General features: G+C 48.1%; 1 protein-coding gene across 4 annotated transcripts in view; it reads right to left on the minus strand.

Annotated features, from left to right (window-relative positions):
- LOC115131778 (triple functional domain protein) overlaps positions 1 to 22,970 on the minus strand; it is a 158,852-nt gene that overhangs the window by 23,276 nt on the left and 112,606 nt on the right. For 3 of the 4 annotated variants that reach the window (XM_065020367.1, XM_065020369.1, XM_065020370.1), the window contains exons 26-42: positions 20,618 to 20,733; positions 20,211 to 20,277; positions 19,671 to 19,780; positions 19,407 to 19,476; positions 18,956 to 19,045; positions 18,770 to 18,862; positions 18,334 to 18,445; positions 16,122 to 16,312; positions 15,844 to 15,945; positions 12,777 to 12,928; positions 11,220 to 11,319; positions 8,716 to 8,959; positions 8,211 to 8,321; positions 4,689 to 4,882; positions 4,368 to 4,538; positions 295 to 390; positions 42 to 190 (exon numbers count right to left, since the gene is read on the minus strand). In XM_065020367.1, the coding sequence (XP_064876439.1) occupies positions 42 to 190; positions 295 to 390; positions 4,368 to 4,538; positions 4,689 to 4,882; positions 8,211 to 8,321; positions 8,716 to 8,959; positions 11,220 to 11,319; positions 12,777 to 12,928; positions 15,844 to 15,945; positions 16,122 to 16,312; positions 18,334 to 18,445; positions 18,770 to 18,862; positions 18,956 to 19,045; positions 19,407 to 19,476; positions 19,671 to 19,780; positions 20,211 to 20,277; positions 20,618 to 20,733 (2,168 nt within the window). The remainder of the gene's footprint in view (positions 1 to 41; positions 191 to 294; positions 391 to 4,367; positions 4,539 to 4,688; positions 4,883 to 8,210; positions 8,322 to 8,715; positions 8,960 to 11,219; positions 11,320 to 12,776; positions 12,929 to 15,843; positions 15,946 to 16,121; positions 16,313 to 18,333; positions 18,446 to 18,769; positions 18,863 to 18,955; positions 19,046 to 19,406; positions 19,477 to 19,670; positions 19,781 to 20,210; positions 20,278 to 20,617; positions 20,734 to 22,970) is intronic. The other variant, XM_065020368.1, reaches the window with a different exon arrangement.

Raw genomic sequence — 22,970 nt, forward strand, 5'->3', positions numbered from 1 at the left:
CATCTTTTCCCCCCAAATGAATCTATCAATCCAGTACGTACTGTCGTCTCTTGAGGAAGCCAGTCTTGCGCTCCTCCATCTCATCGATGGGAGAGGAGGATGAAAGAAGGGAGTTGTCGGAGGGGTTGAAGGAGGGAGAGCTGCTATCCCTCTGTTCTACTGAGAGAGAGCTGGGCCGGTCCTCTAAAGCCTGGAGAGAGAGAAGAGGGAGAGAGGGACGGAGAAAGAAGGAGGTAGATTGTAAACCAGATGACGCCTCTGCGTGTGTGTGCGAGAGAGAGAGAGTGTCCTCACCATCTTGCTCTTGACCAGTTCTTCGATGGCGCTCACCAGCTCTGCTGCACTGGGTGTCTCAGAACTGGACGGACGGACGGACAGACGAGAGGAGCTCTGGACAGGGATGGGGGGTTAGGAGAGAACAGTGTTACAACACGCCATTCAGCAGTCTTACTACCTGATCTGGCTAAAGGTTTCATTTCCTCCCATTCCTGTCATCTAGAAAACAATCAAGCAATCTTTAAAACAATTAACTGATGAATTAATACATAAATTAACTGATCCTATCAATTAACCAAGAAAACAAATCTGTCCAGAATAAAATTGGTTCTTCCTAATTTAACCCTCTCTTGTAGAAAGCCCTCTTTTAAGGGAGAACATCAAAACATTTCATGTAGAGACACACTGCAAACACTGATCCAGGTGACTACTGAAAAAGAGACAATGAAAGAAAACAGTGTTTTTTTCTGAACAGATCCCAAAATATTCCTGAGGCATACATTGAATGGCAGGTCAAATGTTTCCAGCCAGCTATATGTTGGTGACGACTAAGTTGGATTATTGGTTTGTATAAGATGACGTCATCTCGCTTAGTCTACCTTACACAGTGTTACTGTTCGTGTTGTATTTTGATCCTCTGCTCTTAATGAATGATCCAATGTTGATCAGAACAAGAAATCAGTTCTAATATGAAGTTAAAATTAAGAAGTGTAAATCTATGACAAAAAAAGAAGGAAAATACACTACATGACCAAAAGCATGTGGACACCTGCTCATCGAACATCTCATTCCAAAATCATGGGCATTAATATGGAGTTGGTCCCCCCCCCCATTGCTGCTATAACAGGCGGCTCCACTCTTCTGGGAAGGCTTTCCACTAGATGTTGGAACATTGCTGAGGGGACTTGTTTCCATTCAACCACAAGACCATTAGGGAGGTCGGGCACTGATGTTGGGCGATTAGGCCTGGCTCGCAGTCGGAGTTCCAATTCATCCCAAAGGTTGAGGTCAGGGCTCTGTGCAGGCCAGTCAAGTTCTTCCACACCGATCTCGACAAACCATTTCTGTATGGACCTTACTTTGTGCACGGGGGCATTGTCGTGCTGAAACAGGAAAGGGCCTTCCCCAAACTGTTGCCACAAAGCACAGAACCATCTAGAAGGTAATTGTATGATGTAGTGTTAAGATTTCCCTTCACTGGAACTAAGGGGCCTAGCCCGAACTGTGAAAAACAGCCCAAGACCATTATTCTTCCTCCGCCAAACTTACAGTTGGCACTATGCATTGGGGCAGGTAGCGTTCTCCTGGCATCCACCAAACCCAGATTCTTCCGTCAGACTGCCAGATGGTGAAGTGTGATTCATTACTCCAGAGAACGCATTTCCACTGCTCCAGAGTCCAATGGCCGCGAGCTTTACACCACTCCAGCCGACACTTGGCATTGCGCATGGTGATCTTAAGCTTGTGTGTGGCTGCCCGGCCATGGAAACCAATTTCATGAAGCTCCCGATGAACAGTCATCGGGTGCTTCCAGAGGCAGTTTGTAACACGGTAGTGAGTGTTGCAACCGAGGACAGGTGATTTTTACGTGCTTCAGCACTTGGCGGTCCCATTCTGTGAGCTTGTGTGACCTACCACTTCGTGGCTGAGCCGTTGTTGCTCCTAGACGTTTCCACTACATAATAACAGCACTTACAGTTGACTGGGGCAGCTCTAGCAGGGCAGAAATTTGACGAACTGACTTGTTGGAAAGGTGGCATCCTATGACGATGCCACATTGAAAGTCACTTAGCTTTTCATTAAGGCCATACTACTGCCAATGTTTGTCTATGGAGATTGCATGGCTGTATGCTCGATTTTATATACCTGCCAGCAATGGGAATGGCTGAAATAGCCGAATCCACTCATTTGAAGGGGTGTCCACATACTTTTGTATCTCCAATGAGTTTCCTAAGAGGTAAATCCATGGTATTGAAAAATAAGAGAAGATAAGAAGTTACAGGTGTGAAAGTGACAAAGGCAGTCAAAAAACAAGAGGAAATAATAAATTAGGAGAATGGGATAGTTACATTTTCTGATGAATGTTCTGATGTGTAAAAATATATATATATAGAGAGTGTATGAGATATCTATATAATAAAGACATTTTTAAAAGTGGATGATGAAATATGAACTGTTTAATAAAGGACTGCATTTAGAAAAGAGAAGGTGTATAATGACTGTATGAGACATTGAAGCAGTAAGGCGGTACAGTAGTGTATGAGAGTCTCTCACCCTTGCTGTGCTGTCTCCAGACTGTGCTGTGCCCCACTAAGGGTCTGTGTGTGGTGGGGTGTTGGGCTGTACCCTCTGGGCGCGCCAGGGCTTACAGTAGGTGCCAATTAATAACATGGTGCAATGAGGTTAACGCACACAGGGGAGGGGTGAGGACAGGTGAGGGGGGTGAGGGAGGAGGAGGGAGTTCTGAATCATCCTCATTTTAGCGCGACTTTGTTCGTTTGTACGAGTGTTCCGAACGCATGATGTTGCTCTTAGGCACAGATCTAGGATCAGCTTTCCCCAAATTCGATCCTGAAGCGAATAGTGTGAGGGAACGCAAAGTTGACCTTAGATCAGCGTCTAGAGATTTCTACCTGCTCTTGTTCTGCATGTGTCTCCGAGTTATTCTGAGGGTGCTATCACACAGCAAACGGACGAGTAACCAGGCAACGAGGCAAAAAAATACTTAAAATGCATAATCAAAACTTAGACTTGTTTGGTGAAAGCCGTATATTGAAGGAACCGGGCAGGTGATGAAAAATGTAAAATAATCCAAAGTCAAAAGAAAGATGAAGAGGGGGAGTAATTCTATAGTTGGATAAAGCACTGCAGAAACTAAGAGAGAGAGAGCAAGATTAGGTGTAGAAGAGAGCCAGAGAGAGCGCAAGGTAGGCAGACTACAAGAGCTCTGGAGAGAGACGTTTGGAAGTGTCCTTTGCCTCAGAGAGAAAAATAATAGAAGACAGGAACAGACGTCAACATTCTACATCCGTTGTCATTCAACTGACTTTCATAAGAAGAACCGAAAGAAAAACAACAACTAAGTCTACAGTACAGTTACTGAGAGGGGGAAAAGAGAGAGAGAACTCAAGTATTGAGGGAAGAGAAGAGGAGGGAGAGAGATGGAAGGATTGATTCAGGAGATGGAGAGGTATGGAAACTGAGACAAAGCAAAGACAGGACATAAATCAAGGTAATGCTACAGCATGGTAAACAGACAGCAAACCAACGATACAGTCGGAAACAAAACAAACAAAAAGAGAAACAAATTAGTGTCAGAGAAAAACGCTGCTGCGCCAAGGAAAGATGACCCCAGGACGGGAACAGTAACTGGTGCATTTCATTGGATTTCTATTTGAATAGGAGCTTCAATGTTTCATAATGAATTGAAATCTAGGCCTGCATTCCCAAAGCGTCTCAGAGTAGGAGTGCTGATCTAGGATCAGATTTGCCTTTCATCATATTGAATGATCCTAAATCAGCACTCGTACTATTCTAAGATGTTTTGTGAATACAGGCCCTGCTCAGCAGAAAGTGAATACAGGCCCTGTTCAGCAGGAAGTGAATACAGGCCCTGTTCAGCAGGAAGTGAATACAGGCCCTGCTCAGCAGGAAGTGAATACAGGCCCTGCTCAGCAGGAAGTGAATACAGGCCCTGCTCAGCAGGAAGTGAATACAGGCCCTGCTCAGCAGGAAGTGAGAAGAAAACTGACTAAAATGGATGTAATGTTTGTCTGTAGAATATAATCACAAAATAATTAAACTCATGGCTAAATCATAAGAGAGAGAAAGTGTAACAGAAAGGATGAGTTCTCTGTGTGGGGGGGGGGATCTTAGATTTACATGGGGTAGTTTAGGATTGTTTGTTTAGTGTTACACTTCCTGGTTACAGGCATATCTGTTACTTTATATGTGTGTACCAGTTAGCCTAGACTTTCTATCCTTTAGACCCCACCCCAATCTATCCCCACCCGTACACCCGTACACCCTTTCACCTTACCCTTAGGCTGGCTGTATCCCTATTCTCTACCTCCCCCCTCCCTTACCCTTACCTTGTCGTCCTGTGTGTCAGGCTGCAGTAGGCTGTGCTGCTGGATGGCCATGGGGGGCGGTAGGGGTACAGAGTCAGGACCCTCCTCGCCTTCCTCCTCTCCACAGCTCTGCATCCCAGAGGACGAGGACTTGGACAGTGTCCCACTGGAGAGCCCCTCGTTACGCACCCTCTGTAGAGGAGAGAAAGAGAGCAGAGGTTAGAGAGACGGTGGGAGAGAAAGGTAGAGAGAAAGACAAAGAGAGAGAGAGACTCAGAGAGAATTTTGCTGGTGAATAGGCGTGTGTGTGTCCATGTCTGTCTGTCGCCACCATCCCCTCACCTCCTCCACAGTCTCATCCTGGGGTGTAGCGGCGCTGTCATCAGAGTCTTTCTGGGCGCTGCCCGTCATCTCACCACTCTTCCTCACCTCGCGGTTCTTCTTCTGTTTGTGCGCCAGCTTTTTGACGTGCCCGTCTGCCTTGCCACTGCTCAGGCGACGCACTGGGCTGGTCAGCCACTTACGCAGGGTGTTACCTGGGACAGGGGGATGGAGACTGTTAACACGTACATGTAGGCACACACAACACACCTCCTTTTCAACCACTTTAAATTTAGAGCTGTTCGCTCAAACCCTTTGCAAAAAGGTAGTGGCTCTTAATCCGTGACCGGATCTTTTATTCATGAGGCTCCATATCGGTGAGCGTGCAAATTCTCACAGTAAATCGCAGGAATTTGGGACTTCACAAATGTTTTAATGCCGACACCCAATTAGATACATACCTGTAGTTAAATCGGAGTTTAATGCCAAAAATATTATATTTGCAATGCCACTAAGCAACCAAACAACAACCAAAACATCAATAGCCACTACAATGTCGAAACATGATTTTGTCATGAGTTCAGTAACATTAGCATGCTAGCGATGCTAGTCAGCGTAGGCTGCCTCCTAGCTAGCCAGCCTAGCAAACTCTAGTCCAATTGAAACCGATGCAACCCTGCTGGCTAACAGCTAGCTACATGACCAGTGTTGAAAGAGGTCCCTCATGAGATTCAAGGCTTTAAAAGAGGATGTGTTATTACGGAAGCTCATTCCCGCCACAGTTATTTTTAATGTTAATACGGATACAAAAGCACTGAAAAGAGGGACAAAGAATGGTTGTTTAGACTGATTTGCATCATGTTAACTTGTGCACAACCACAGCTTCATGTAGCCTAGAGAAGCCTGTGTGTGCTGATCCCCTCTGACCAGGGGAAAAGAAACGGTATAGTCATGTATTTATAACCTCAAATAGGCATATTTATTTGCGTTTCCATTTCCCCTGGATTACAATTTCTCATTTACACTGAACAAAAATATAAACGCAACATGTAAAGTGCTGGTCCCATGTTTCATCAGCTGAAATAAAAGATCCCAGAAATGTTCCATACACACAAAAAGCTTATTTATCAAAAATGTTGTGCACAAATTTGTTTACATCCCCCGGTGTGCGAGTTCATTAGAACGTGCGTTGAAGATGTCGTTCCCATAGCAACGATTAAAACATTCCCTAACCAGAAACCGTGGATTGATGGCAGCATTCGCGTGAAACTGAAAGCGCGAACCACTGCTTTTAATCAGGGCAAGGTGACTGGTAACATGACCGAATACAAACAGTGCAGCTATTCCCTCCGCAAGGCTATCAAACAAGCTAAGCGTCAGTACAGAGACAAAGTAGAATCTCAATTCAACGGCTCAGACACAAGAGGCATGTGGCAGGGTCTACAGTCAATCACGGACTACAAGAAGAAATCCAGCCCAGTCACGGACCAGGATGTCTTGCTCCCAGGCAGACTAAATAACTTTTTTGCCCGCTTCGAGGACAATACAGTGCGCCACTGACACGGCCTGCAACGAAAACATGCGGACTCTCCTTCACTGCAGCCGAGGTGAGTAAGACATTTAAACGTGTTAACCCTCGCAAGGCTGCAGGCCCAGACGGCATCCCCAGCCGCGCCCTCAGAGCATGCGCAGACCAGCTGGCCGGTGTGTTTACGGACATATTCAATCAATCCCTATACCAGTCTGCTGTTCCCACATGCTTCAAGAGGGCCACCATTGTTCCTGTTCCCAAGAAAGCTAAGGTAACTGAGCTAAACGACTACCGCCCCGTAGCACTCACTTCCGTCATCATGAAGTGCTATGAGAGACTTGTCAAGGATCATATCACCTCCACCCTACCTGACAACCTAGACCCACTCCAATATGCTTACCGCCCCAAGAGGAATCTGGACAAGAGGAATTCCTATGTAAGAATGCTGTTCATCGACTACAGCTCAGCATTTAACACCATAGTACCCTCCAAACTCGTCATCAAGCTCGAGACCCTGGGTCTCGACCCCGCCCTGTGCAACTGGGTCCTGGACTTTGACGGGCCACCCCCAGGTGGTGAGGGTAGGAAGCAACATCTCCACCCCGCTGATCCACAACACTGGGACCCCACAAGGGTGCGTTCTCAGCCCTCTCATATACTCCCTGTTCACCCATGATTGAGTGGCCATGCACGCCTCCAACTCAATCATCAAGTTTGCAGACGACACTACAGTGGTAGCCTTGATTACCAACAACAACGAGACGATCTACAGGGAGGAGGTGAGGGTCCTCGGAGTGTGGTGTCAGGAAAATAACCTCACACTCAACATCAACAAAACAAAGGAGATGATCGTGGACTTCAGGGGTGCACTCCCCTATCCACATCGACGGGACAGTAGTGGAGAAGGTGGGAAGTTTTAAGTTCCTCGGTGTACACATCACAGACAAACTGAAATGGTCCACCCACACACACAGCGTGTTGAAGAAAGCGTAACAGAGGCCAAAAAGATCATCAAGGACAACAACCACCTGAGCCACTGCCTGTTCACCCCTCTATCATCCAGAAGGTGAGTTCAGTACAGGTGCATCAAAGCTGGGACCGGGAGACTGAAAAACAGCTTCTATCTCAAGGCCATCAGACTGTTAAACAGCCATCACTAACATTGAGTGGCTGCTGCCAACATACTGACTCAAATCGCTAGCCACTGTAATAATAAAACATTGGATGTAATAAATGTATCACTAGCCACTTTAAACAATGCCACTTTATATAATGGTTACATACCCCACATTACTCATCTCATATGTATATACTGTACTCTATACCATCTACTGCATCTTGCCTATGCCGTTCGGCCATCGCTCATTCATATATTTATATATACATATTCTTATTCTTTCCTTTCCTTTCCTTGTGTGTATAAGGTAGTTGTGAAATTGTTAGATTACTTGTTAGATATTACTGCACTGTCAGAACTAGAAGCACAAGCATTTCACTACACTCGCATTAACATCTCCAACCATGTGTATGTGACCAATAAGATTTGACCACACTTGACCCCAGAAATGCAAATCAGTTGTCAAATCAGTTTAGAGAAATGATATAGATAAATGTGTGTCTAACAGATCCATAAGTGTTCTCCAAAATGTCCCAGAAATATGAATATACTATTAATCAATAGTGACAGATACACCAGTGCAGGAGGCTAAAAAGATCTGGCATCGACCCTCAGATCCTCAAAAAGTTCTACAGCTGCACCATTGAGAGCATCTTGACTGGCTGCATCTCCGCTTGGCATCAGACCGCAAGGCACTAGAGAGGGTAGTGCGTACGGCCAAGTACATCACTGGGCCCGACAACCTGCCCGTCCAGGACATAGTTTTGCATATAATCCGGTTCCGGCATAAAAAATAACTGAAGTCCCAAATTCATGCACAATACGGTCACGGATTGGGATCCACTCCCTTGTAAAAATGAGTGAAGTGTGTGTGTGTGTGTGTGTGTGTGTTTACCAGGTCGTTTGGGCCCTGGCGAGGTATGTGAGCCCATGCCATGATGCCCAGGCTGCAGAGTGGCAGAGGAGCCTGGCATGATGGAGTCATTACTACAGACTGATAGAGTGTCTGGAGGGAGAGAGAGGGAGGAGGAGGAAGAGAGAGGGAGGAGGGGGGAGAGAGAGGGAGGAGGAGGGAGAGATGGAGAGAGGAAGGAGGAGGGAGAGAGAGGGAGGGAGGGAGAGAGGGAGGAGGAGTGAGAGAGAGAGAGAGGGAGTAGGAGGGAGAGAGGGAGGGGAGGGAGAGAGGGAGGGGAGAGAGAGGGAGGGTGAGAGAGAGGGAGGGTGAGAGGGAGGAGGGGGGAGAGAGAGGGAGGGGGGTGAGTGAGAAAGAGGTTATCAAAGACAGAAGAGGATTCTGAACACACATTTCTCCCCCTACTCATAATACATAGAATAATCCACAATATAGAGCTTTTCTAAAACTCAATGACACTACCTCCTACCAATACCTCTTCACCCACCTTTATGGTTGAATATCCCCTCCATCTCCATGGAGGAGCGTGAGTGGGCGATGCAGAGCATGGCGCAGGGTACCAGTCCCTCGTGGGCAGGGGAGCGGTCCGTGGTCCTCACCAGACACCAGTCAGGCTTGTCATGGCACCTCTCCAGCACCTCTACAGTCTGGCCCCTCCTGACGGTCAGCTCGTTGCTGTTACCAGCCATGAAGTCATGGATCACCACGGTCAGCTCACAGCCACCAGACAGCTGGAGGAGAGGAGAGAGAGATGGTCAGGGGGATGTAGAAGCATACGAGGAGGTGAATAGATCATTATTACATCATTTCCCTGAGAGGCTAAAGCATCAAAGTCCTCAGGTTCTTTTCAACTGAAGCCTTTTCTTCATGATCACATTTCAGAAATACTGTATGCTGTGCTCACCTGTCTGGGGTATATGATATTGGTATGGCCAGAGAGATGACCAGTGTGTGTGTGTGTGTGTGTGCTCACCTGTCTGGGGTATATGATATTGGTATGGCCAGAGAGATGACCAGTGTGTGTGTGTGTGTTCACCTGTCTGGGGTATATGATATTGGTATGGCCAGAGAGATGACCAGTGTGTGTGTGTGTGTTCACCTGTCTGGGGTATATGATATTGGTATGGCCAGAGAGATGACCAGTGTGTGTGTGCTCACCTGTCTGGGGTATATGATATTGGTATGGCCAGAGAGATGACCAGTGTGTGTGTGTGTGCTCACCTGTCTGGGGTATATGATATTGGTATGGCCAGAGAGATGACCAGTGTGTGTGTGTGTGTGTGTGCTCACCTGTCTGGGGTATATGATATTGGTATGGCCAGAGAGATGACCAGTGTGTGTGTGTGTGTGTGTGCTCACCTGTCTGGGGTATATGATATTGGTATGGCCAGAGATATGACCAGTGTGTGTGTGCTCACCTGTCTGGGGTATATGATATTGGTATGGCCAGAGAGATGACCAGTGTGTGTGTGCTCACCTGTCTGGGGTATATGATATTGGTATGGCCAGAGAGATGACCAGTGTGTGTGTGCTCACCTGTCTGGGGTATATGATATTGGTATGGCCAGAGAGATGACCAGTGTGTGTGTGTGTGTGTGCTCACCTGTCTGGGGTATATGATATTGGTATGGCCAGAGAGATGACCAGTGTGTGTGTGTGTGTTCACCTGTCTGGGGTATATGATATTGGTATGGCCAGAGAGATGACCAGTGTGTGTGTGCTCACCTGTCTGGGGTATATGATATTGGTATGGCCAGAGAGATGACCAGTGTGTTTGTGTGTGCTCACCTGTCTGGGGTATATGATATTGGTATGGCCAGAGAGATGACCAGTGTGTGTGTGTGTGTGCTCACCTGTCTGGGGTATATGATATTGGTATGGCCAGAGAGATGACCAGTGTGTGTGTGTGTGTGTGCTCACCTGTCTGGGGTATATGATATTGGTATGGCCAGAGAGATGACCAGTGTGTGTGTGTGTACTCACCTGTCTGGGGTATATGATATTGGTATGGCCAGAGAGATGACCAGTGTGTGTGTGTGTGCTCACCTGTCTGGGGTATATGATATTGGTATGGCCAGAGAGATGACCAGTGTGTGTGTGTGTGTGTGTGCTCACCTGTCTGGGGTATATGATATTGGTATGGCCAGAGAGATGACCAGTGTGTGTGTGTGTGTGTGCTCACCTGTCTGGGGTATATGATATTGGTATGGCCAGAGAGATGACCAGTGTGTGTGTGCTCACCTGTCTGGGGTATATGATATTGGTATGGCCAGAGAGATGACCAGTGTGTGTGTGCTCACCTGTCTGGGGTATATGATATTGGTATGGCCAGAGAGATGACCAGTGTGTGTGTGCTCACCTGTCTGGGGTATATGATATTGGTATGGCCAGAGAGATGACCAGTGTGTGTGTGTGTGTTCACCTGTCTGGGGTATATGATATTGGTATGGCCAGAGAGATGACCAGTGTGTGTGTGCTCACCTGTCTGGGGTATATGATATTGGTATGGCCAGAGAGATGACCAGTGTGTGTGTGTGTGCTCACCTGTCTGGGGTATATGATATTGGTATGACCAGAGAGATGACCAGTGTGTGTGTGTGTGTGCTCACCTGTCTGGGGTATATGATATTGGTATGGCCAGAGAGATGACCAGTGTGTGTGTGTGTGTGTGCTCACCTGTCTGGGGTATATGATATTGGTATGGCCAGAGAGATGACCAGTGTGTGTGTGCTCACCTGTCTGGGGTATATGATATTTGTATGGCCAGAGAGATGACCAGTGTGTGTGTGCTCACCTGTCTGGGGTATATGATATTGGTATGGCCAGAGAGATAACCAGTGTGTGTGTGTGTGTGTGTGCTCACCTGTCTGGGGTATATGATATTGGTATGGCCAGAGAAATGACCAGTATGTGTGTGTGTGCTCACCTGTCTGGGGTATATGATATTGGTATGGCCAGAGAGATGACCAGTGTGTGTATGTGTGTGCTCACCTTGTCGCTGTCCAGTGTGTTCTGTGAGGTGCGTGAAGCGATAGAGATGGTGTCTGGTTGGCTGCTGCCATCACCCTGGCTGTCCAAGTCCTCTCCATCCCTGACAAATACACAGGCAGAGGTGAGTGTGGAAGTGTGTGTTTGGGGAGGGGGTTATGTGTATGTCTACATGCATATGAGTGTACACAGATGACAAAACATTAAGAACACCGCCCTAATATTGAGTTGCACCCCCCTCCTGCCCTCAGAACAGCCTCAATTCATAGGGGAATGGACTCTACAAGGGCCTGGACTCCACATGGCAAGGACTCTACAAGGCCTGGACTCCACATGGCAAGGACTCCACAAGGCATGGACTCCACAAGGCATGGACTCCACATGGCAAGGACTCCACAAGGCATGGACTCCACAAGGCATGGACTCCACAAGGCATGGACTCCACAAGGGCCTGGACTCCACAAGGGCCTGGACTCCACATGGCATGGACTCCACATGGCAAGGACTCCACATGGCAAGGACTCTACAAGGCATGAACTCTACAAGGCATGAACTCTACAAGGCATGAACTCTACAAGGCAATGGACTCCATAAGGCAATGGACTCCACAAGGCATGGACTCCACAAGGGAATGGACTCCACGAGGCAATGGACTCCACAAGGCAATGGACTCCACAAGGCATGGACTCCACAAGGGAATGGACTCCACAAGGCAATGGACTCCACAAGGCAATGGACTCCACAAGGCAATGGACTCCACAAGGCATGGACTCCACAAGGCATGGACTCCACAAGGCAATGGACTCCACAAGGCATGGACTCCACAAGGCATGGACTCCACAAGGCAATGGACTCCACAAGGGAATGGACTCCACAAGGCAATGGACTCCACAAGGCATGGACTCCACAAGGCATGGACTCCACAAGGCAATGGACTCCACAGGGCATGGACTCCACAAGGCAATGGACTCCACAAGGCAATGGACTCCACAAGGCATGGACTCCACAAGGCATGGACTCCACAAGGCATGGACTCCACAAGGCAATGGACTCCACAAGGCAATGGACTCCACAAGGCAATGGACTCCACAAGGCAATGGACTACAAGGTGTCGAACTCATTCCACAGGGATGCTGGCCCATGTTCACTCCAAAGCTTCCCACAGTTGTGTCAAGTTGGCTGGATGTCCTTTGGGTGGTTGGCCATTCTTGATACACATGGGAAACTGTTGAGTGTGAAAAATCCATCAGCGTTGCAGTTCTTGACACACTCAGCCTGGCACCTACCACCACACCCCATTTAAAGGCACTCAAATATTTTGTCTTGACAATTCAGCCTCCATGTGTCAATTGTCTCAAGGGTTAAAAATCCTTCTTTAACATGTCTCCTCCTCTTCATCTGATCTTCATCAATTAACAGGTGACATCGATAACGGATCATAGCTTTCACCAGGTAAGTCTATGTCATGGAAAGAGCAGGTGTTCATAATGTTTTGTACACTCAGTGTATGTGTATCTCTGTGTGTGTAGGTGTGTATAGTATACTTATGCATTTGTGTACCTGTACCTGCGGTGTCCCTTGTGGTGCTTGGCGGTGGCAGACTTAGGGATGTGTATGGGTTCCTTCAGAGCTCCTCTCAGGTGGATGGTTCGCTCCTGGATCACCTCCCTGACGTGTTTGATCCAATCCTGCTTGTTCTCAATGCTCGACGCCTGCCATTGGCCCAGGGAAGGGGTCAAAGGTCGTAAATTACAGTCTCACCCAATCACCTCGCTCTCAGAACTCACATTTTAGTCTAAACAGTTTCATAGACCCCCACTGGAGAAGAAACGGTTATATTCCAATACCCACACGACTTCATTCTAAGTAGTAAGCTAGTGTGGACATTGAAACAGAGAATAAGGAGAGTAGGAGAGGAAAGGAGACAAAGAGAGGAGGCCACAGTAGAGTATTGAGATGCAGCCGAGGGCTATATTATGTGTTAGGCTAGTTAGTACAGTTTTACTCACCATCGATCCATGTTTGCATCCCTGACTTGGCTTTGGTTCAAATATAGAATAGAGCATTTCACTGGTTTGTGTTTAGTTCATTTATATTACATTATCAAAGATGACAGAATGGCTGGAGATGACTGACGGACCACAGTTAGAGCATTTTGGTGGTGGCTAGTTAGTTAATAAGGTGGTTAACAGTTATATTGATGGACAGAATAGGAACAGAGTCATTATATTATGTCAGAGACAACTGGTTAGGAGTAGGGCAACATGATGTTCCAACCACTGACACAAACAAGAAGCGTCAGTACTAAAACTAGCTTTGGAGGTGGGCATTAAAAACATATAAGATGTTCAATTTGGTAAGGAGAGAGAGACAGAGAGAGAGACAGAGAGAGAGACAGAGAGAGAGACAGAGAGAGACAGAGAGAGAGACAGAGAGAGAGAGAGAGAGAGAGAGACAGAGAGAGAGACAGAGAGAGACAGAGAGAGAGACAGAGAGAGAGAGAGACAGAGAGAGAGACAGAGAGAGAGAGAGACAGAGAGACAGACAGAGAGAGAGACAGAGAGAGACAGAGAGAGAGACAGAGAGAGAGACAGAGAGAGAGAGAGACAGAGAGACAGACAGAGAGAGAGACAGAGAGAGAGACAGAGAGAGAGACAGAGAGAGAGACGGAAGATAAAGCCCCTTGAATTGAATTGATAGAGGGTCGACACGTGAGGTGTCAAATCCTAAAACAAGAAGAGATCCATTTTTCTAGAAGAGAAAACTGTACATGCCTCTCATCCATACAGAGGATGTAAAAAGTAGCTAGAGGGTGTGGGAGTTGGAGGAATTGTGGGGGTTTAGGGGTTAAAGTTCATGTCAGTGGTGTTGGCGTAAGCATGTTAGCCCACGGTTGGTTAGCAAACAAACATTGAATATTCAGAGATACAAACATAAATAAAACAGCCCCAGACAAAGATGTACTGTACTAGACTGTATGATAGAACAGTCATCAGAGACAACACAGAGAGATAAAGACAGCAAGGTAACAGATGTACTGTACTAGACTGTATGATAGAACAGTCATCAGAGAGATGAAGACAGAGACAACACAGAGAGATAAAGACAGCAAGGTAACAGATGTACTGTACTAGACTAGACTGTATGATAGAACAGTCATTAGAGACAACACAGAGAGATAAAGACAGCAAGGTAACAGATGTACTGTACTAGACTAGACTGTATGATAGAACAGTCATCAGAGACAACACAGAGAGATAAAGACAGCAAGGTAACAGATGTACTGTACTAGACTGTATGATAGAACAGTCATCAGAGACAACACAGAGAGATAAAGACAGCAAGGTAACAGATGTACTGTACTAGACTGTATGATAGAACAGTCATCAGAGACAGCACAGAGAGATAAAGACAGCAAGGTAACAGATGTACTGTACTAGACTAGACTGTATGATAGAACAGTCATCAGAGACAACACAGAGAGATAAAGACAGCAAGGTAACAGATGTACTGTCCTAGACTGTATGATAGAACAGTCATCAGAGACAGCACAGAGAGATAAAGACAGCAAGGTAACATATGTACTGTACTAGACTGTATGATAGAAAAGTCATCAGAGACAACACAGAGAGAGATAAAGACAGCAAGGTAACAGATGTACTGTAATAGACTAGACTGTATGATAGAACAGTCATCAGAGACAACACAGAGAGATAAAGACAGCAAGGTAACAGAGATGTAGACTAGAACAGTCATCAGAGACAACACAGAGAGATAAAGACAGACTAGACTGTATGATAGAACAGTCATCAGAGACAACACAGAGAGATAAAGACAGCAAGGTAACAGATGTATAAAGAGGGAGAGAGAGAAGTACGGAAAGGAACAAGAAACAGAGAAGCACATACGAAGGCTCATATCCATCAGGCAGTACCATAGTCATGCAGTCAAACAGGGGAGAGGAGAGGAGAGGAGAGAGGAGAGGAGAGGAGAGGAGAGGAGAGGAGGAGAGGAGAGGAGAGGAGAGGAGAGGAGAAGAGGGGCAAGAGTAATGAGGCTGAGAGGAGATAAAAGAGAAGAGATAAAGGAGAGAGGGATAGATAGATAGATAGATAGATAGATAGATAGATAGATAGATAGATAGATAGATAGATAGGGATAATGGGAGAGAGGAGAGATAAAGGAGAGGAGAGAGGGATAGATAGATGGGGAGAGAGGGATAGATAGATGGGGAGAGAGGGATAGATGGATGGGGAGAGAGGGATAGATAGAGAGGGAGAGATGGATGGGGAGAGAGGGATAGATGGATGGGGAGAGAGGGATAGATAGATGGGGAGAGAGGGATAGATAGATGGGGAGAGAGGGATAGATAGATGGGGAGAGAGGGATAGATGGATGGGGAGAGAGGGATAGATAGATGGGGAGAGAGGGAGAGATGGATGGGGAGAGAGGGTAGATAGATGGGGAGAGAGGGATAGATAGATGGGGAGAGAGGGATAGATGGATGGGGAGAGAGGGATAGATAGATGGGGAGAGAGGGATAGATGGATGGGGAGAGAGGGATAGATAGATGGGGAGAGAAAGATGAGAGGAGAGAGGGATGTAAGGTATTCTCCTCTGTCTTTACCTTGAGTACAATCTTGTTGTCGGAGGTTGGGGTGCGTCCCACCCACAGAGCAAACTTACAGGGGTCTCCCTCAACGTGCTCTGTTACCCCCAACTCTGACGTCTGGAGAGAGGGAGAAAAATCACTCACATTTTATAGGAATTCCTTTGGCAATATGTAAATGTGTATTTAGCAATATGTAAATGTGTATTTAACAATAACACACCATAAACACAGGGAGATACAGACAAATAACGATGGAGACAAAGAGAGAGAGAGAGGGAGAGAGTTTTACTCACGTAGAGTTTGCTCTTGTACATGTACTTGCTCCGTCCGTTGGAGTCCTTGACCTCCTTGCTGAAGACGAGGGACATCTCGAAGAGGAAGAGGTGCCGCTCGCGACCCTTACGGATCAGAGTCTTAGGATCCCATACCTGGCATGACTCCTGCAGGATCAGCTCTCCCTGAGATTCAATGTTCTCATCAAAACCTACAGGGGAGGCAACAAGAGAGAGTTACTTCACAGTACATATGGGCATGAGCATCGCTGGCTAGATGTGTGTGTGTCCTAACCTCCAGCATTGAGAGGTGAATTAGCATCGCTGGCTAGATGTGTGTGTGTCCTAACCTCCAGCATTGAGAGGTGAATTAGCATCGCTGGCTAGATGTGTGTGTGTCCTAACCTCCAGCATTGAGAGGTGAATGAGCATCGCTGGCTAGATGTGTGTGTGTCTCTTACCCTCCAGCATTGAGAGGTGAATGAGCATCGCTGGCTAGATGTGTGTGTGTCTCCTACCCTCCAGCATTGAGAGGTGAATGAGCATCGCTGGCTAGATGTGTGTGTGTCCTAACCTCCAGCATTGAGAGGTGAATGAGCATCGCTGGCTAGATGTGTGTGTGTCTCTTACCCTCCAGCATTGAGAGGTGAATGAGCATCGCTGGCTAGATGTGTGTGTGTCTCCTACCCTCCAGCATTGAGAGGTGAATGAGCATCGCTGGCTAGATGTGTGTGTCTCCTACCCTCCAGCATTGAGAGGTGAATGAACATCGCTGGCTAGATGTGTGTGTCCTACCCTCCAGCATTGAGAGGTGAATGAGCATCGCTGGCTAGATGTGTGTGTCTCCTACCCTCCAGCATTGAGAGGTGAATTAGCATCGCTGGCTAGATGTGTGTGTGTCCTACCCTCCACCATTGAGAGGTGAATGAGCATCGCTGGCTAGATGTGTGTGTCTCCTACCCTCCAGCATTGAGAGGTGAATGAGCATAGCTGGCTAGATGTGTGTGTCTCCTACCCTCCAGCATTGAGAGGTGAATGAGCATCGCTGGCTAGATGTGTGTGTGTCCTAACCTCCAGCATTGAGAGGTGAATGAGCATCGCTGGCTAGATGTGTGTGTGTCCTAACCTCCAGCATTGAGAGGTGAATGAGCATCGCTGGCTAGATGTGTGTGTGTCTCCTACCCTCCAGCATTGAGAGGTGAATGAGCATCGCTGGCTAGATGTGTGTGTGTCCTAACCTCCAGCATTGAGAGGTGAATGAGCATCGCTGGCTAGATGTGTGTGTGTCCTACCCTCCAGCATTGAGAGGTGAATGAGCATCGCTGGCTAGATGTGTGTGTGTCTCCTACCCTCCAGCATTGAGAGGTGAATGAGCATCGCTGGCTAGATGTGTGTGTGTCCTAACCTCCAGCATTGAGAGGTGAATGAGCATCGCTGGCTAGATGTGTGTGTGTCTCTTACCCTCCAGCATTGAGAGGTGAATGAGCATCGCTGGCTAGATGTGTGTGTGTCTCCTACCCTCCAGCATTGAGAGGTGAATGAGCATCGCTGGCTAGATGTGTGTGTCTCCTACCCTCCAGCATTGAGAGGTGAATGAACATCGCTGGCTAGATGTGTGTGTCCTACCCTCCAGCATTGAGAGGTGAATGAGCATCGCTGGCTAGATGTGTGTGTCTCCTACCCTCCAGCATTGAGAGGTGAATTAGCATCGCTGGCTAGATGTGTGTGTGTCCTACCCTCCACCATTGAGAGGTGAATGAGCATCGCTGGCTAGATGTGTGTGTCTCCTACCCTCCAGCATTGAGAGGTGAATGAGCATAGCTGGCTAGATGTGTGTGTCTCCTACCCTCCAGCATTGAGAGGTGAATGAGCATCGCTGGCTAGATGTGTGTGTGTCCTAACCTCCAGCATTGAGAGGTGAATGAGCATCGCTGGCTAGATGTGTGTGTGTCCTAACCTCCAGCATTGAGAGGTGAATGAGCATCGCTGGCTAGATGTGTGTGTGTCTCCTACCCTCCAGCATTGAGAGGTGAATGAGCATCGCTGGCTAGATGTGTGTGTGTCCTAACCTCCAGCATTGAGAGGTGAATGAGCATCGCTGGCTAGATGTGTGTGTGTCTCCTACCCTCCAGCATTGAGAGGTGAATGAGCATCGCTGGCTAGATGTGTGTGTGTCCTACCCTCCAGCATTGAGAGGTGCATGAGCATCGCTGGCTAGATGTGTGTGTCCTACCCTCCAGCATTGAGAGGTGCATGGCATCGTTGGCTCTCTTGGGGACACTGAGCATGACCTCCAGTCCATCCTTAATCTCTCCTTTCCCCTCCTCACAGCACGTCAGCAGCTCCTACACATCAGAGAGGTACCATCAACAAATACCCTTTGAAAGCAAATCCGCCATTTTATTTTATCAGCCAATTAGGGGGTGCCTCAATTACCCATAACCTGGGATGTAGAGGAGAAACAAAAACTATGGTCTGAACGCAGGACCAGATTATGGACGTCAAGTAACATACTCACTAATGATAACTAGTGTGATGGGTGCATAAAAGCTCCTCACCAAATAAAAAGGCATGTCCCTACATTCTTGCTCATCACAATGTAAACATCAGGGTACAAACATTTGTTGTGGTTGTGTATGTGGCTTATAGCAGAGGGTTGCTATGGTTACCTTGAGCAGGAGCTGGTACTTGGTGATTCGCTGAACAGGCTTGATCAGGTAGGAGGAGATGGAGTTTGCTAATCGGTGCCGCTGTTGGATCTCCTGTACACGCCCACACAGAGAAACACAGTGATGTGATTGGATGCAAAGAGCTGTCCGTCACAGTGAGGGCCAATGGGAGAGCAGGGTACTCACGTCAAAGTAGGGACCGGCGTGCTCTAGGATGAGCTGGGTGGAGTCTGGTTTGTTCTTACAGTAGTTCACATACATCTGGAACTTATCAGCCTGGACACACAGAAATACAACTAAGAGTTTAAACAAATTTACTCCAAAGCCAAAAGTTTCCTTTTTGACTCATCACAATTTAGAAATAGAGATATTAAAGTATTTGAATTATTCTTTAGAGTGTATCCTCTCTCTATTTCATAAAAACCTACATTTGGCTATTTTAGGGACACACACTCTCACTCTCTCTCTCTCACTCACTCACTCACTCACTCACTCACTCACTCACTCACTCACTCACTCACTCACTCACTCACTCACTCACTCACTCACTCACTCACTCACTCACTCACTCACTCACTCACTCACTCACTCACTCACTCACTCACTCACTCACTCACTCACTCACTCACTCACTCACCCAGGTGACGAAGCAGTGGCCCACATCTTCTGGTAGCTGTTCATATTTCTCCAGCTCTTTGAGGAAGATACTGATGATGGAGGAGAGGAGAGAGGGAAGAAGAGAGAGTGAGTGAGCAGACACCATAAAACTGTATAGTGTTTCTACATTAGAAATGAACCACAAGTTTCAACTGTTTGACTACCAAAAGCAATGGTTTAGTGCCCATCAGGACAGCTGCAATCATTTGCTGTCTGTCTGTAAGTACGGATGTAAACTACATACTTGTGATGGAACTCATAGAGGTCCACCATGTTCCCAAAGATGATGTGTTCCTTGTTGACGATGCCAGGAGGGATCTCCTCTACCCCACTGGTCATCTCCCACAGGTACGTCTGGAGGGAGGAGGATGGAGAGAGGGGGTTAGATCACACACACGGAGGGGGCAGATATATTACATCAAATCATACACAAAGTCACAGCCGCTGCATATAATGGAATTCAACACGACACCCTACATTTCAGAAGATCATGTGTTGTGTTCAAATGTCACACGGTGGCGCCAAACATTGGCAGTAGAATCGCACTATGAATTAGGGCACACGTGTCAAACTCATTCCACGGCGGCCGAGTGTCCGCGGGTTTTCGCTCCTCCCTTGTACTTGATGGATGTATTAAGGTCAATAATTAGTAAGGAGCTCCCCTCACCTGGTTGTCTAGGTCGTAATTGAAAGGAAAAACCAAAAACCTGCAAACACTCGGCCCTCCATGGGATGAGTCTGCCACCCCTTGGTTAGGGGGTAGAGAAAGAGAGACTAAACTTACATCCGTACACTCCCTTAGGTCTCTGACATAGGTCTTCTCTGTCTGAATCAGTTCAGCCATGATAAACCTGCTCACACAAACACACACATGGTTAGCCTCTTCTGCTGATCCACAGCATTATCAACAGAACCCTTATAGTCTGTCTGCCCTGTTCATTTAGACCTGTAGGAGTTACTGTCTTATCAAAACATTATTATAACCTGGCCAGAACGCATTATGATGGGGATGCATTTTAAAATGCATTGTCGTGTCTGTGGCTGTATAGAGCGTGTGTGTGTGTGTGTTTTAGATAGGAGATGTTGAGTGGGGACAAGAGGCCAAGGCAGGATCAACTGGTTGATTGCCTTTGGAATTGGTTCATTATGACTGTGACCGATCTAATGCGGTTTCAGGAAGTGATGACTCACTCCTTCCTGCGAGCGGACTTGCGTTTCTCCTCGTTGAGATCGTGAGCCGCATCTCTCAGCTTGATCTCTGACCCTTGAGGTGTGGCCGGGATCATGTCCAACTGAAGATCCTTACTCTGAGAGAGAGACGGAGAGGGAGAGATGGAGGGAGGGAGACATGATTTCCCCCAAAATACAGTAGGTCTGTACCAAAAAGTACTTTTAAAGAGCGTCACTTCTTTTATCTGCACAGGGAATGGATCATCATACACACATGTTCAGTAAAAGCCTTCTTCAGTGTGCAGAGAGGATTTTTCCATTAATATTTCCAGCAACCATTACATGGAAACCCCCTTCCTCCACCCCCACACCCTGTCGATGAGATGCCTAGTGCCCCCCCCACCCCACCACCACACACCCTCCAGACTTACAGCCTTGGAGTTAGAGTCAGATGAGATGCCCAGTGCCCACCCACCCCCACCACCACACACCCTCCAGACTTACAGCCTTGGAGTTAGAGTCAGATGAGATGCCCAGTGCCCCCCCCCCCCACCCCCACCACACACCCTTCAGACTTACAGCCTTGGAGTTAGAGTCAGATGAGATGCCTAGTGCCCCACCCCCACCACCACCACCACACACCCTCCAGACTTACAGCCTTGGAGTTAGAGTCAGATGAGATGCCCAGTGCCCCCCACCCCCACCACACACCCTCCAGACTTACAGCCTTGGAGTTAGAGTCAGATGAGATGCCCAGTGCCCCCCACCCCCACCACACACCCTCCAGACTTACAGCCTTGGAGTTAGAGTCAGATGAGATGAGATGCCCAGTGCCCCCCACCCCCACCACACACCCTCCAGACTTACAGCCTTGGAGTTAGAGTCAGATGAGATGCCTAGTGCCCCCCCCCCCCACACACCCTCCAGACTTACAGCCTTGGAGTTAGAGTCAGATGAGATGCCCAGTGACTTACCCCCAGTGCCCCCCACCACACACCCTCCAGACTTACAGCCTTGGAGTTAGAGTCAGATGAGATGCCTAGTGCCCCACCCCTCCAGACCACCACCACCAGTGCCCCCACACACCCTCCAGACTTACAGCCTTGGAGTTAGAGTCAGATGAGATGCCCAGTGCCCCCCACCCCCACCACACACCCTCCAGACTTACAGCCTTGGAGTTAGAGTCAGATGAGATGCCCAGTGCCCCCACCCCCCCACCACACACCCCCCCACCCCCACCACACACCCTCCAGACTTACAGCCTTGGAGTTAGAGTCAGATGAGATGCCCAGTGCCCCCCCACCCCCACCACACACCCTCCAGACTTACAGCCTTGGAGTTAGAGTCAGATGAGATGCCTAGTGCCCCCCCACACACCCTCCAGACTTACAGCCTTGGAGTTAGAGTCAGATGAGATGCCCAGTGCCCCCCACCCCCCACCACACACCCTTCAGACTTACAGCCTTGGAGTTAGAGTCAGATGAGATGCCTAGTGCCCCCCCCCACCACCACACACCCTCCAGACTTACAGCCTTGGAGTTAGAGTCAGATGAGATGCCTAGTGCCCCCACCCCCCACCCTCCAGACTTACAGCCTTGGAGTTAGAGTCAGATGAGATGCCCAGTGCCCCCCCCCCACACACACCCTCCAGACTTACAGCCTTGGAGTTAGAGTCAGATGAGATGCCTAGTGCCCCACACCCCCAGACTTACACACACCCTCCAGACTTACAGCCTTGGAGTTAGAGTCAGATGAGATGCCTAGTGCCCCACCCCCACCACACACCCTCCAGACTTACAGCCTTGGAGTTAGAGTCAGATGAGATGCCCAGTGCCTCCCCCACCACCACCACCACACACCCTCCAGACTTACAGCCTTGGAGTTAGAATCAGATGAGATGCCCAGTGCCTCCCCCCACCCCCACCACACACCCTCCAGACTTACAGCCTTGGAGTTAGAGTCAGATGAGATGCCCAGTGCCCCCCCCCCCCACCCCCAGACCAGCCCACCCACCACCACCACTACACACCCTCCAGACTTACAGCCTTGGAGTTAGAATCAGATGAGATGCCCAGTGCCTCCCCACCACCACCACCACACACCCTCTCCAGACTTACAGCCTTGGAGTTAGAATCAGATGAGATGCCCAGTGCCCCCCACCCCCACCACACACCCTCCAGACTTACAGCCTTGGAGTTAGAGTCAGATGAGATGCCCAGTGCCCCCCCCACCACACACCCTCCAGACTTACAGCTTTGGAGTTAGAGTCAGATGAGATGCCCAGTGCCCCCCACCCCCACCAGACTTACAGCCTTGGAGTTAGAGTCAGATGAGATGCCCAGTGCCCCCCACCACACACCCTCCAGACTTACAG

Source organism: Oncorhynchus nerka, linkage group LG7, assembly GCF_034236695.1.
Source record: "Oncorhynchus nerka isolate Pitt River linkage group LG7, Oner_Uvic_2.0, whole genome shotgun sequence".
NCBI lineage: Eukaryota > Metazoa > Chordata > Actinopteri > Salmoniformes > Salmonidae > Oncorhynchus > Oncorhynchus nerka.